Source organism: Buceros rhinoceros, unplaced genomic scaffold (genome assembly GCF_000710305.1).
Source record: "Buceros rhinoceros silvestris isolate BGI_N320 unplaced genomic scaffold, ASM71030v1 scaffold2861, whole genome shotgun sequence".
NCBI classification, from domain to species: Eukaryota; Metazoa; Chordata; class Aves; order Bucerotiformes; family Bucerotidae; genus Buceros; species Buceros rhinoceros.
Genome location: NW_010392365.1, coordinates 159797 through 174909, shown reverse-complemented (window position 1 = coordinate 174909; position 15113 = coordinate 159797). Strand labels below are relative to the sequence as shown.

Sequence of the window (15113 nt, the reverse complement as noted above, 5' to 3'; positions counted from 1 at the left end):
GGGGCAATCTCCAGAAGTTGGTTGTGACCTTGCATATCCCAGCAGGGCTGTGGTAACAGGACATCATCTCCAGCGGGAACTTCTCAGCCCTAGGATGGAATCTGTCCCTAGTTTAATGATGTTCCCAAGCGGAGCAACTTTTACTATTTTAGATGTGGATTTCATTTAAGTTCTGCCTCTTTCACTTCCGCATGAGGGTGTCACACCATGTTGCCACAGAAAGCAACCGTCATTTTCGCTAAGGTGATGTGTGTACCTGGCCTGGTCTGTGAGCTGGATACAGACCCATGCTGGACAGTAACCTTTGCCTCAAGGTTGATTAAAAGAGAAGATTTGCTTATTTTTTAAAAGACATTTGTTCCCATTTTTTCTTCATGAGAAAATTTGATCCAGACTTAAGATTTTATCTTAGTTGTAAAGTCTGTCCAGCCAATTGATGGTTAGATTTACGGGAAACTAAATACTTAAGAAATACAGAAAAGCAAAAGCTCCCAGAACAGTAATTTTTCTTGATATAATAGAATCTGATTTTGACACACAACAGATTACAAATAGCTAAACTGAGCTCTCTTTAAGATTATCCACTAGTAAACGGACTGTCACAGGCACTAGGATGGAGCTTGCTGGACGTCTTACGTTAGTCTGACGCAATTTGCAGACGCTTATGCCCGCGTGCCACTGACAGGCAAGTGTTGCATGTGTAAAGCTTCTACCTATCAATGACAGTTCCTTTGGCAAGTCTGCTAAATTTCAGCTGTTTTTTAATTAAAGGGTGAATGAAAAAAGTTGCATTTCCATGCAAATTAATCCCACTTTTAAGGGTTGTAGCCCCGTCCTGTATGCAAACATATAGCCTTAAGGGTTCTATGCTCTTTCTTTGGTTCAAAAACACTTTAAACCCCAAACAAGCAAACAAACAAAGAACCCCCAAAACCTTCAGAGATCTGTATGATGGACAAATACTTCTGAGACTATTTTGTGATTGTTTGGTAAGGTTTTAATTGGCTGCTATAAAATTTGGAGCCATCACTGTGTAATTTTCCTGCCATTTGTTTGAGGCCACTGTTGCTAGAGTTAATACAATAAGAAGTTGTGATTCCATGAAATACATCTAAAAATCTCAGACAAAAATGACAGACCTCAATGGAACAAAGAAAAAGGAACTTAACAAGTACAGAAACCACAGCAGATTCATGGTCTGGGAGGTTGCCTTTTGGTGTGGGGGGTTTTGTTTGTTTGTTGTTCCCCCAGCGTTTCCTACACCTAACAATAGGTTTTAATTATAACCTTTTATGAACGAAAGGAGGAGTTTTTGTAAGGGACCTGCAGTTTTTGGCTGCTTCCACTTACTAACTACATATGAGAATGGTAGGAAGGAGGAAGAGCAAGTACCAAGGAATACTAAATGAGCATCTTTCTTCGAAAATTTGAAACCATGTCCTTTTGAAGGGATTACCTACCTATAATACAGACAACATCTGAAAACCAATATAAACAGATTAGGAGAAAGAATAACTTGTTTACTTTGTGTACAGTTAGATCTACTCACCCTCTACCTAATTCAGCAATGTAGGAGGCAAGGGCTTTAAGCACCTGCTTTATTTTAGGCATGAGCTAACGTTTTGTGTCACGGAGCTGCAGAAGTCAACAAGATGCTCCATTGCCCCACTGGATCTGGTTTTGTTTTCCCAAAATAAAACCTAGAAAGAAAAGCTCATGGGACAGCCTGGTACCTAAAGCCACTTCTGCCTCTGTAGTGCAACAGCTTTCCACTGGCAGGAGAGTGTGTGTGTGTCTGTGTGTTCCCGCACATGGCGCAACAAACCCCGAGAACCTGCCCGAGGCCACACTGCTTACAGAGCCTTATTTTCCCCATGCTTTCATTTTCTGTAGCTAAAATGGGGGCATGTTAAATGTGTGTGTATATTATGTTTGCATTTAAATAAATTTTCTACTTTCATCAGAGTATAGAAAATGCCAGCTTTCAACTTGCAGCGATTTTCACTGTGTTTATTGAAAGCTGCAGTGTTTTTCACAAGAAGTGATTTTCCATAACACCAAAAGAGATACTTTTCATAATATAGATCTCGTTGTTATCAGTTAATGCTGACATCCAGAAACTTGTCACCTTTTATTGGCAAAACCTCTCTGACAGCTATAAGGTATCAGCATAACTAGGGAAACTTCAGCACCATAGTAAATATTCCTTTGTCTAAATTGCTTTTAATTAAGGTATTGCACCACTCTATGAAAGATTTGAGTGTGCCATATTTATGAACAGCTGAAAATTTCAGGTGATAACTTGCTAATCTGTTTCACAAACCACTGTAAGGTGTGGCTGCATTCGATAGGCAGATTTCTTTTGCAGCATGCATTAACCTTTGAATCAAACATTAATCTGGCCAAAAATAGTAGGAAAAAATAAGTATTTTCTTTTAAATTCCAAAATGTTGTTATACAGCTGCAAAAGGAATCTCTCAGTGAGGTGTCATGATGAACTGTATATTTAAAAGCTACACAATTAAAGAACTCCCTAAATGCTCTGTTAAATGACCATTATTCTTACTGATAGAGCATCATGTGATTCTTGTATTTTTTATTAAATAGTGATATCAGAAGCTCTGCATTTTGAGCACCCAGATCCCAATTGTTGCAATATGCTGAGCACCATTTCTCCAAAAATAAGCCTTCCTGACAGTACCTCATATCTGGCCCTTTCAAGTTCTAGACCCTCCTGCCTTTGCTATACCCTTAAGGCTTTCCCTTGATGCTTCCCATAATCTATCTATCTACACATGCAGTATTAGAAAGATTGCCAAAGAGAGGGAAAGGACCCAAAATCAGCACTACAATTATCCCACTGTTCCTTATTCCCACAGGCAGACGGTAATGATTTAAGCTTAAATTCATTCTGAGCAGCTAAGAGGGACGAGGTCAGGCCTGCCCACCACAGACATTTTAAGGAAGGAGCTGAGAAGTTGACAGGGGTGTGCATTTTGTACTGAAATTTTCACAGAAAATGCCAATTCACTAAAACAGCCTGTTTCTATGGAGTTCGGATTAGGAAAGGTTTTCCAGGCTCTGGACGATGCACAACCAACTGTAAATACCCAATTTAAAAATAAAAGCCTATTTTTTTTTCTTTTGCCGTTTTGCTGTCATTTGTTAGGATTGTGTTACTGTGTTAACAAATCAAAACTTTCCCTAAGGGTTACAATTTGAAGCATGCACTGGTTTGATACTGAACAGACCTTATATTGCAGCAATAAAACCCTACCAGCCCAGAATAACCACTTCACAAGGCTGCCCTCTGCCATGGATATACATATCCCTGGTTAGCTTAACAATCCAACCACAGGGTTTTTCTTTTACTGAATAAACATGGCCATAATCGATGAGCTCTGTAGACCTGTTCTATTTTCCAAATCAAAAGGGACATCAAAGACTGAGGCAGATTATGCTTCCCCCATTAACTAACTTCAGCCCAGGATGCTGCTGAAACATTTACCAGCAGAATGGGTGGTGCTCTGTTTTCTGCTCACCTGTGGAGATGCTGTTACAGGAGGTGGTTCGCTGGATGAGAGGCTGCTGTGTGTGTGTGTTGTGTCCTGCTCAGGACACCCTGCTGCTCAGGGTGGAAATGAGGGAACATGGGCTCTGAGTGCTCTGGGGCAGGTTCCAGTGCCTGCAGCACAGCAGTGGAACGCAGCTCAGTGACTTTGCTTCTCTTGATCATGCTGCTGCCCTGAAATGGTTGGTGCTGTTGAAGTAAAAGCCAAACTTCCCAGGAGAAGACAGGAAAACATTCACATTTTCTCCTGGGAACAACTGCCAAAGGTGGAACCTTAATGGCTCTTCGGGTTCCCAGCAAAAGCAAAGCTTCTCCTTTAATTCCAACAAAACTAACGCAGGTCTAAATGCTTGATGTTCAGATACTGAGGGGGTTTGCACTCAAACTGAACAGAAAGGTCAAGCTTCCTTCCTTCTGCAGGAGCTCTGGAATTTTATTTCCTTCTGTTGTCTGCCTTGCCTCTGTCTGCCTTCCCTCTCTCCGTTGGCCAGACAGACCTGCATAAGCAATATACTGCAGTATCTTTTTGTAAAGTGACCTGAATAAATAAAAATATAAAACCCGAGTCAGATCTGTGTGAGTCCTCCTGAGCAACTGGAATTTCAAAGTTAGTGAAGCAGCTTGCTTTTATTAGCCACTTCAGAGGTTTTACTCACTTCACTAGCTCTTCACTAGATGCTTTATTTGCATCCAAAAGAAAGCTGTGCCAGGATTTCCGTGGCACATTTAGGAACCTGCTTCTCCTAACAAAGACATTTGTTACCACATCTGTTTTGTTGTTCCAACCCATCCATTAACTTGTCTAGCTCCGTCCTTCCTTCATGTTTACCTCCCAGTGAATTTAGAGAGAACAAATCTTCCTTTCTTCATTCATGTAAACCTTGATCCCTTAGACTTACATCATAAACTGGATTCTCTATTTCCTGGTTCCTTCCTGTATCTGTGCTAATTAGACTCCATCTTTCTCGGGCGTGAGTGACCTGAATCACACACAGTCTTCCTGATGGAATGATCTTTTACCTAATATAAGATATTTGTAGAGCCATTTAAAGTACTTATTTTATAAGCAGTAGAAAACCTAGCCAATGACACCTAGAAAACATGACACTGAAGCCTCAAATAAAAGCAGAATCTCCATGCACTGGGTAAAAAATGACTAGAAATTGCTGTCCTAGCAGTGAGTTCACAAAGCTTGCAATGCATCACGGAGAGCATCTACTGTACACAAAGTAATCACGTTATGTGTTTCTGGGTACGTGTAAACTAACAAAGATCACCGGACAGAGCGGGAAAGGGCACAGTAGCTCAGTCTCGAATGACTGCTACATAAGTTGGCATCTCTGTAGGTCTGATGCATTAAGAATACACACTCACGCCCAGCCGCAGCAGCAGATGTGCTGGTAGGAGAGGAAAGAGCATTGGATAACGATACGTGACTAGGGCTAGAAATATTGGTTACATCCTGGGTCTGGCTTGTGACGGAGGACTGTCTCCTTAGAGCCCCCTGAAAGGAAGTGCCACTCTTGAAAGTATTGACTACTTCGATCTGTAATGGAGGAAAGAATGAGACAAGTTGCTTAAAGTATGGATACAGTTGCATAACTGACAGGAATAATAATGAAAAACAATAAATCAACCGTGCACACACTTCTACTTCAATTGAAATAAATACTTCTAAGTGTTCCCTGCAATGTTTTTAGATATGAATTGATCCAAGTTTCCTGCCCGGATAACATGAAACAGCCCCACAGGAGGCAGTGGAACCGAACCAGCTCAAACAACTAGATTTGAAATAACAGTCTTTGAAACTTAAATGATTTTATTTATATGTAAATAAAGCTGGAATACTTCATATAACTAATCTCCACTTTTTTTCCTCCTGAGAATAAAATGACTCCGTTATTGCTCTCTAGGTGTTCTTCCAGAGGGAGGAAAATTCTGTCACTTAATTGTAATTAGAGACAGGCACAGGGACAACACCCAGCCAAACCAAAAAAACCTTTAAAATATTCAAACCCCAACTCTATTTTGTCTACAAAACCAGGGTTGTCAGTATACTAGCTTCATGAGATAGAAAGCGTTCCACTATTTTATCTGACTACTTCTATAATGCAAGTTAATTAATTAAGCATAGTGATAATGAATACTGGTTTTTAATAATTACAGATCTTAAAACAGTAATATTTTATAAAGTGCGCTTAAAATCACACAGAAAATTATGTGGGACTGGATGGACTATTGCAGCAAATAACATTACAAATTTCCCCTTCTTATTTTTATATGTCTATTGTAGCACCATTTGATATAGCCATCCTGAACACCTTCCCAAGTGCTTTGCGCATCACGTAATGATGCGTTAAAGATGAGTTAAAAAACCAAATAATCTAAGTATTTCAAGGCATTCTTTGTTACCAGTACAACCCAATAAAAAGCAGGTTCCATGTACAAATCTAAAGGAATTGGCAGTAGATAATGTCAAGGAGTAAATACATGCTACAAATCCCTACACACCAAATGTCCTCTATGTTACATTAGTGCACCCACGATGTGACACAGCAGCAGTAGTAGCATCAACCAACTCTTTATTTGAAGTACCCCACTGTTACCAGATTTGTATCTTGCAACCCAGATTTCTGAAGGTACGCAGCCTAGACAGTAGTTGGGAGAAGGTAAAGCTGTATATTTATCAGTTAAAACAGCACAAATCTTGGTGCAAGCCCTCCTGAATTTCCCAAATTGGAAGATTCAATTATAATAACGGGGGTAATATTTTCTGCTATGCTCAGTCTTAGCAATAAACAAATCCATATGGCTTCATCCTTAATAGGGTGGATGTTCCCCCTCTCACAATCTTAACACAATCATTTGTTTTCCTGCATGGTTTTATGGGAATAATCGCATCATAGGCAGCTGTAAAAGGGATCAAACATTACTGCTGTAAAATTGTCACACTGGACCTTGGTTACGCAAACATGAAACAGCTGATTTGTTCACTGACCCACTGGTTCAGTCCCGTTCTCAACATCCGTTTTAATGTGCACACTAATAATGTAGAGTCATGGCAACATTTACAGCTCTGCTCTCAGAGATTTCTGCAGCACTTATCGTGAATGACATCTCCACACAAATACCACAGCGAAAAGATACAATATGGGGTGAGGTGGCATATGGAACAGGGGTACGAGTGAATCGAGAATAAAATATGGCTCAACCCGTTGGTTATACGTGAAGGCATATTCAATACTTACCTGAAATTTCACTGCACAAAAGTAGAATTAAATACAGATCTTGGGTTTTCATGACCTAACAGCGGTGAAAGAGCACTCTTCAAAAGAGACCATTCAAAAAAAGATTGTAAAGGCCCTTACGGAGAGCCTATCAGTGCGGAAAACACAGACGATAAACCCTAAGCCAAAGGGCTTTTCTAGATGGACAAACATCTCCCTAAGAACCTGAGAGAACTCAGTAGAAGAGTGAGCAGATGAGAGAAGGTCTGTGTTTAACAGTTTCGGCAGAGAACAAGGACTCCAGGTGTATGATTTACTCGTTCTCACGAAGAAAGTAACTACAGACCTTCATGGATATAATTCACAGGGGGAGGATGACAACCTCTTCAGAGCCTTAAAAGCTGAACACGCAGGGCTGGGTTCTGCCTGAGGCCAAGAAAGAAGAGAAGAACTTGGCCCAAAAGTTTATCTTCCAATTCCAGAAAACAATGAGGGAGTTCAGAGAAATAAATAAATAATGCCTTTTCAATTAAGATGTCATTTTTTTAATTAAAGAATGCATTTATGTAGAACCATTCAGGCTGCTAAAAAGGATAAAGTAAATGTTAACTCATACATCATGGAAAGTTTGGAGAATTTCCAACAAAATAGAGGATTCAATCATGTTTTGATTATAGGACTTCAGGTAGAGAAAAAAAATACTGTACTACACCTGAAATTTATTTGTGAGGTTGGACTTTTTCACCTCTCTCATTTTGCTGCATGTTCTATACTCCAGAAGATCCATTATTTTTGAGGTATGCCTAGCTAATAAAAATACCAGTGATTAGCAGTTAAAAAAAAAAAAGTTTCTTATTCTGACAGAGCAGTCCTGGCAGAACAAACCTTTTTCTGATGTTTAACACAGAATAGATTTTCAGTAAGCATTTCTGTTGTCATTGATGTTAACAGGATTCAGCCATCATTCACCTGATCTCCAACAGCGATATTATTAAAAAAATAACCCAAACAACTTTTCTGCATGAAATGAAAGTTTCCACTCCACTTACAATGGGCTGCTGCAATATTGTCTATACTAAAGGCTGTATAGAAAATCATAAAACGAGGTGCTAGCCTTTTATTTCATTGCTGTAAGGGGTGCAGTGGTTCAAGAGAAGTGTTTTAAAGCAGAAGGGAAGTGGGGGAGGAAAGCAGTACAGCACCTCTATGTATTTTTCAATATCTAAAGAGGAATCATCTTTTTTCAGCAGCAGTTAATATGGCTCCTGTATATGTTTCACTTTTTGCCTTTATTCTCAAAGCATTTCTAGGCAGTTATTTCCCACCTTAAGGAGATAAAGCAAACAAACACAGGATGGATGAAGCAGAGGAGGAAAGAATCAGGCCTGGTGTTTTAAAAATATGACACACAGCTTGAAAAGTTTTCAAATTTCTGCACTTCACAGTCTTTCCATACTCAAATGTGAGGGAACTAGAAAAACTTTTCGGAGCACAATTAAAAAAGATGCAAGGCTTTTTGGTTGTTGCTCAGATGGCAGGGTTCTGCGTGAAGGTGATCTGTCTGCGCTTCCCGAAGGCTATCAGATCTGCCAAGAAGGTACGATCAGTCTCGTCTCTCCTTTCAGAACGAAGAATTTGTGAGAGCTGCAAGAAAGACTTGGAAAAAATTGCTGCAGACTAGCAGAGGTTGAAAAGTCCTGTCTTTTATGCAATTTGAGATCACCTTTATCTCTCTCTGAAACTTGCTTAACAAGGATGAGTCATCTGTGAAACTTCCTATGTCAGTGGTCTTCTGAGAGAGCTATCCAGGGAGGAAACACTCTGCCATTCAGAGGAGAACTTGCACAGAAGCCTTACAGTATATTTATAAGACAACAAATTATCTACATGAACGAAAGTAGACCAAAAAATAAAAAAAAAGATAATCAGAAGTAGATAGCCAGTCTCTTTCACTTAATTATAAGCATTTTTATACACCTTTAAGTAATGCATGTCTTCATAGAAATATGTCTGACATTTCAGTAAGAAGAATCAACAGTGGAAATTTCCTTCTCTGGTGTCTAGGGCTGAACCCTCTGTTTTGAGAGAGGGTGCAGAAAAGACTCAAATGTCTTTAGCACTGCAAACTTTTTGTCAGTTCGGATGAGTTTTTATTGGAACATTGCAAGGGAGATCCATCAGTTATTAGGAAAAAAAAAACCAAACCCAAGCCTCCCATAGATTCTTCATAATTGTTTCAGGAGCGAAGGCTTTTGTTGAGTGCTGTGGCTATCTGTCCAAAGATAGCTGAATAGAAAATAAGCAAAAATAAAGATAATCTAATATACAGCACAAGTGTATGCTGGTGGAAACTGGTCTTGTTAGGGTCTGAATGATCAGTTTAGTCATGAGAGAGTTCCGAGTTTACTCCTAATCTTACTGTCATCCTCTTACATATATAAAGTGAGGGGATGCTCTACCTTCTTCTTCCGCATCTCCAGAAGTGCATTAGACATCAGAGGATTCCTGCAAATCCTCCAGCTCCCCAAGGATGCTACAGACATCCTCATCTTCTTCCATCAACTCTTCTTTAGCTGGCTTCCTGAGAAATGCAGTACAAGGGTATGAATTCATTTGGGTGGGCCACAACACATAGCGCATTAAACGGCGCTCAGCTCAAGGTCCATCCAGCAGTGGATCTAATGTGACCTGCAGAGAAGTTCATCACTCTTCAGTGGACACCTTGGAACTATTTTTGAATCTGCTGGTCCATTCCCTTTGTTTCATTATCATTCCACAGACGTGAAATGGATGTAAAAATCAAAGTCACCGAATAAACAAAATGAGAAAAAAATCACAGAGGCCTCTTGGCAAGAGAGAAACAATACATCTTACTGAAGGTATTTCTACAACTACGAGCAGAAAGGAAACTAAGAAGATGGATGTTAGCAAAGAAATATAATTAATGTTCATTTTGTTTTAAATAGTATAAAAGAATAATAATTTATCTGTGAATTAACTGGACAAAGATATGCAGAACTAAAAAATACCTCTCAGAGTAGAAAAAGAACTGAAAGGATGTAATTTGCTTTTTTGCACTTGTAGTTGTTTACACTCACCACAACCAGAAAGACATCCTGACAGAAATGCCAACAGGCAACAGTCCTCCTACAGCCACCAGGAAGAAAAGAATGCACATTCAGAGGTCATCTCCTCATAAAGATCACCAGACCCTGGGCACCTCTTCCTCACCTCTACACCGCGACAATTTGAATTGTCTCTAATGATGAGTGCTCCTGACTCAGAGTCAAGACACACAACCTCAAAGCTGAAGATCCGTATTTAATTACTTACCACAGAACCTTGGGAATTCACCCCAAACCTTCATCTCTCTAATGGCAGCTTTCAGCCTCTTCACTTTTTGCTCTGCAGAGGCTCTGAAGAGACTAAACTGTCCTAGTTTCAGTTAACCGCTTTCCCTCATTTTTTCTACACTGCATCTCTTCCTCCAGAAAAAAAAAAAAAGGCATCAATTTGTAGACGGGGAAAGGCAGAAAGTACTGTTTATCTTGAACAAAGACAAAAATAAAAATCTTCCAAAATAAAGTGTTCTTTAAAAGATTCTTCAAAGGAAAAGGTATTTTTCTAAATTATTAACCTCTGTTCCTTGTAATCATTATTCACATCTGATGTCAAATCCTCCTCTGTCTCTCACAGCTACTCTCTTCTGCAAGCTGGCACAAATACATGAGCTTACAAAGATCAAGTGGAGAGCCCTAGAGTGCTATAAAACATGCTCCCTCACTGCAATGAAGAGGTATGAAAATGAAAATTATTTTAGCACTACAGGACAAATTTTACTAGAGATCCTAATCTGTACTATATTTCAGTGTCAGTATTTAGTATATTAAAAAATGCCATGGATTTCTGTATTTAGCAAAAGCTAGGGGGATTACATAAAAATATAGGTATTTCTAAGAAATCATTCGTAGTTGCCAAAATGTATATTTCAGTATTTAATGGATGCTTAGGCCCTTACTACTAAAATTAAATCCAGAATCACATTTTTCATTAATTAATAGGAAAGAAACTCCATTCCTTTTAATCATGACATATGTATGGTAGCGCCAGAACAGAAAAGATTTTTTTTTTTTGTCAAATGGTACTTTAGACTCAATTTAAATTATTCTGTTATTGCAGAAGCGGCAGCAACAATGTATTTTTGACTAACTAAACCAACATGTTTCAGAGAGCCTTCACAACATTTTGCTATGTGCACAACCAGCATTTTCCAAGCAGCACTTTTTTAGGAGCTGAAGTAGTCACTGAAGTAGAAAAAGAACGTCCAATCACAGCAGTCTCAAAAAAAGTACTCCTATTTTGGCATATAATAATTTTATACTCTTTTCACTTTATCTTTTCTGCTGTACACACACCCCTTTGTTTGGGTCTCCTATTTTATTTTCTCATGCAAAAATAAATTACAATTTAAATTAAAATTTTTCTCCGTTGTAAAGCAATTCACAAGTACCATCGTTCACACTCACCAACACCCTGTGGCTTTCCTTACAACATTATCTTGCCTCGACCAAAGATTAAGCATTTGTCTTCTAGACCTTGTAGGTGTTTACTTTTAGCATACCTGGGTTTGGATTCTGTTGAGCCCTCTGAACCAGAGAATTTGTCCACGTCGAAGTTCTCTCTCTGCGTGATCGATTTCCTCAACATCTTCATTGAGTTCTTCTTCAGGGACCTCCTCCTTCTCCGTGAGCCTCCCTGCCTCCTTTAAAAACTTTAGCCTACTTGTTGGGATGGTTGCAATGACCTAAAATTATAAAACAGTACTGAAAACATCAGCTTCATTCGATAACGACAGTAAAAGAACCTGCTAATTACAGAAGAACACTGATATTTTGAGATCTATAACCTTTCAGGAAAGCTAAGCATATTCATATGAGTACTCATCCCTTCTACAACTCCACTTCAGTCCCCAAATACTTTGTTCCTGTGTGAACACTCAGCATTACTTAAACCACACTGACCATACGCAGCCATGGAGCACATTTAAGACTGGGGAAAATGTTATTTTTAACAAACTAAAAGAAGATGTAAGTAACTGAATGTGTTTTATTAAAGAAAACTCCGTAAGATTGATACTTCTGCAAGTTTCGGTATTTTATACGACCAATAATAATCTAATATACGTTAATGGGAGCTGGAAATTAGTTGCATCTCATGCTTATAAATCCTGTCCCACTGCTCTGCTTCCTGTATTCAGCTGGGTCACACAGCTGAATACGGGTTCACGGACTCATTTCCCCTTTGTTTCAGCAAGTTGAAATGCTTTTCTCAGTATTTATCAAAAATGAGGTTTCTGAAAGATGTGGGTTTGCCTGTCTCCCTCTGGAGTTCTTATGAGGCTATCTCTTACTCTGTGTCCTTATTACTAATAAATTCTGATTAACTCAGCCCCTCTTCTTATGCCATTTGTCCACCAAAGTGGTCCTTGGAAGTACCTAACACAGGAGATGACAAATAATCTCAAAAAATGGCCAATACTGAGTTAGACACTTTTACAACACAATTACTTTAAATACATTGCAGTATGACCCTCTTGGGGCATTATTTTCTCTTTGTTCTGATTTCTTTTGTCAGCTTGAATAAAAATCTGAGCACATGGCTATTTAAACAAGACATTACCCGGAACACATTGAATGCTTTAAAAAAAAAATCTCCTACAAAGTAAACTGATCAATTTAGGGAAAAAAAAAGGTGCTGAAATTTACTTTTTTTTTTTTTTGTCTTTGTTTCAGCAGGGAGCAATCACATCTCTGAAGCCCAGACGTGTGAAAGCTGGCGATAAAATTGAACAGTGGGGAGGATACACCTTACAGCTTTGGAAAACTGGAATGGATATAGTGAAGACACATGAAAAGGCACCAAATGTTTTCAGGATGAAAACAAAGTGCTGAGTTTCCCGAGGGTCTTCTTCAACTTCATTATCCACAGCTTCAATTTTATTACATTATTTTTAAAGACACAAAGTTCAAAAACACCCTAGTTTTTACACTACTATGGAACCTTTTAAAAATGCATTTGGGGGCTTGAGAAACAAGTACTAAACTAGGAAAATTAAATGAATTTGTGTGACATGAGCAAAGACAGTACAGGAGAAAAAAAAAAAAGGTAGGTGCTAGTCATCGAAATACTTACTGGAACTCCTTCAGCTTTCCAGCTCTCAAAACACTACAATGCCAGCACTCTAGAGAGAGAAGCTACTTGAGACTGTTCGGTATCTGACAAAACTGATGGTGATGGAGTACTTGCAAGACAGTACAGATAGATACAGCTGTTTTGGTAGCGAGTCTGTGCGATAGAACATACCTCTCCTTCCTGACCTCTCTCACCCAGGCTGATAGATCCTGCTCTGATTCTGTTCCGAGGGTATTTACATGCCTTTTTGTCTGCTTGTTTGTTTTCTCTGTCTGCAGACACCAGCCCAGCTCAGGTAATGGCAGGCTCAGGAGACTGAATGTAGATTAAGGAACTAAATAGTATTCCCAGGAAAATTATTGCAGCTTTTAAAAGTGATCAGTAGTTCTGGGAATGTAACAGGAAATATTTTGGAAAGGCTGGGCTTTCAGAAGTGATGAGGAACACCTTTTAGAAAACTGTCCCTCAAAGCTTCCTAGCTTTGGCTTCCTAGATATTACATCTTAAATCACTGTTAGAAGTGCCAACTTATACATCTAATCTTGAAAATCTTGATTGGTTTTAATGGTTCCCAAGAGCAGCAGGTTCAGGAAACCGATGAAGTATAACAAATCTGTTTTGTATTGAACTCGAAAGCAGGAGAGGAAGGGCTGAGAAGGAAGAGCAGCACCCCTTCTAGAGGCAGTCTCTCTTACTGCAGAGTTCCATGAAGAAAGGACTTGCCACAGACTGTAAAACATGTAAATATGTTCAGCTTGTATTTGTCTTTCCTGGTCACTGAACACCGACCACAAGAGAAAGATTTTTTTTCCTCTGTATTTGCTTTCCGTAAAATCACAGTCTTTCCAGCGATAAAATTGTCGAGGCATTCCAATGCCAGTTTTGATTTCTTTATTGCTCTAGCGATAAGGCTTGTTCGACTATGCCCATCTTTAAATTGAAAACAGATGCTGATAATAGTCTTAGTTTCCAATGGTTATGTAATAACCATGTACAACAAAATTCAGAAGCCAAATAGTACACTGAGCAAAGGCTGTGGGACATTCTTCACTGCTAAATGGTCTCATAAAAGAGGTAGGAGCTTTTTCCCTTTCCTCGCTTCTCTACCCACTGCTATTTTCCAACCAGTTGAAAACAAATCTTTTCTTTCCAAAAATTATCAAACTGATTTTAGGTCTTCCTCCTGCAAGGTGATAAATCAAATCCCATCTTCATGAAATAATTACAGCAGAACAATCTAATAGTGGTGATTTTCAGCCACATATGCACCAAAAGCTGTCAAGATTCTGAGTGTGTCTTCAAAAATATCTGAGGGCCAGCTGTCCAGAAAGTTCATTTTTTCCATAAAAGAACCAATAATCCGTTTTGAAAACTAGCATCTATTCATTACAACTCCATCAAAACCACCTCAGTATTCAACTGCAGTTGGCAATTTCTCGCCTGTTTGTTCATAGTGTCAAAGTACTTGAGCTATCTGTGTCTCCACATCAGAGAGGCAAAATGTAACTTCACATTTTTCACATATTTTTTCACTATGTCAGGTGGCATCAACTTAAATACATTACTCATGCATTCAAAGATTAAAATAATTAACGTTATTATCAACTTTGCTATTTATGTATGTACACAAAAGAATAATGCAGTATTTTAACAGTATTGATTGTACCTGTATTATTACTTCCAGATGGCTAATCACGTTATTTGCTTAATCATCTTATTGACCCCTGTTTTTACACCTATATTTAATTTTATATTAGCTAACGATGACACAGGCTGCAGCAGAATTTCAAAATGACACATGAATTAAATTGCACTTTTCTGCAACTATTACAAGAAAAAAACCTTTTTTATTCATCCCCTCTTCCATCCTTCACACACAGGAGTAGGTAGATGGAGGGTCACTGTGGGTGTGTAGTAATTGCACTGGGCTTAGTCCTGTGCCAGTAACAAGGCTACCATGAGAGAGGCAGTTTCAGCAGGGGAAGGAGTAATTTTCCACGGCTGAACATACACGTGCAACTCTGAGGACTCTATGGCAGGGAAGGTTATGGTGCTATTGTCCTTCCTCTGTGACTACAGGACTAGGTTATGAATGAGTCTTTCATGAAAAAGCCTAACTGAAG

General features: G+C 38.9%; 1 protein-coding gene across 6 annotated transcripts in view; it reads right to left on the bottom strand.

Annotated features, from left to right (window-relative positions):
• Positions 1–15113, bottom strand: part of LOC104500726 (plasma membrane calcium-transporting ATPase 2) — a 173169-nt gene that overhangs the window by 5796 nt on the left and 152260 nt on the right. For 4 of the 6 annotated variants that reach the window (XM_010144422.1, XM_010144424.1, XM_010144426.1 and 1 more), the window contains one exon: positions 11420–11602. In XM_010144422.1, the coding sequence (XP_010142724.1) occupies positions 11420–11602 (183 nt within the window). Of the gene's footprint in view, positions 1–4593; positions 5118–11419; positions 11603–15113 lie in introns of those variants that run through there. The other 2 variants (XM_010144423.1, XM_010144425.1) reach the window with 2 other exon arrangements.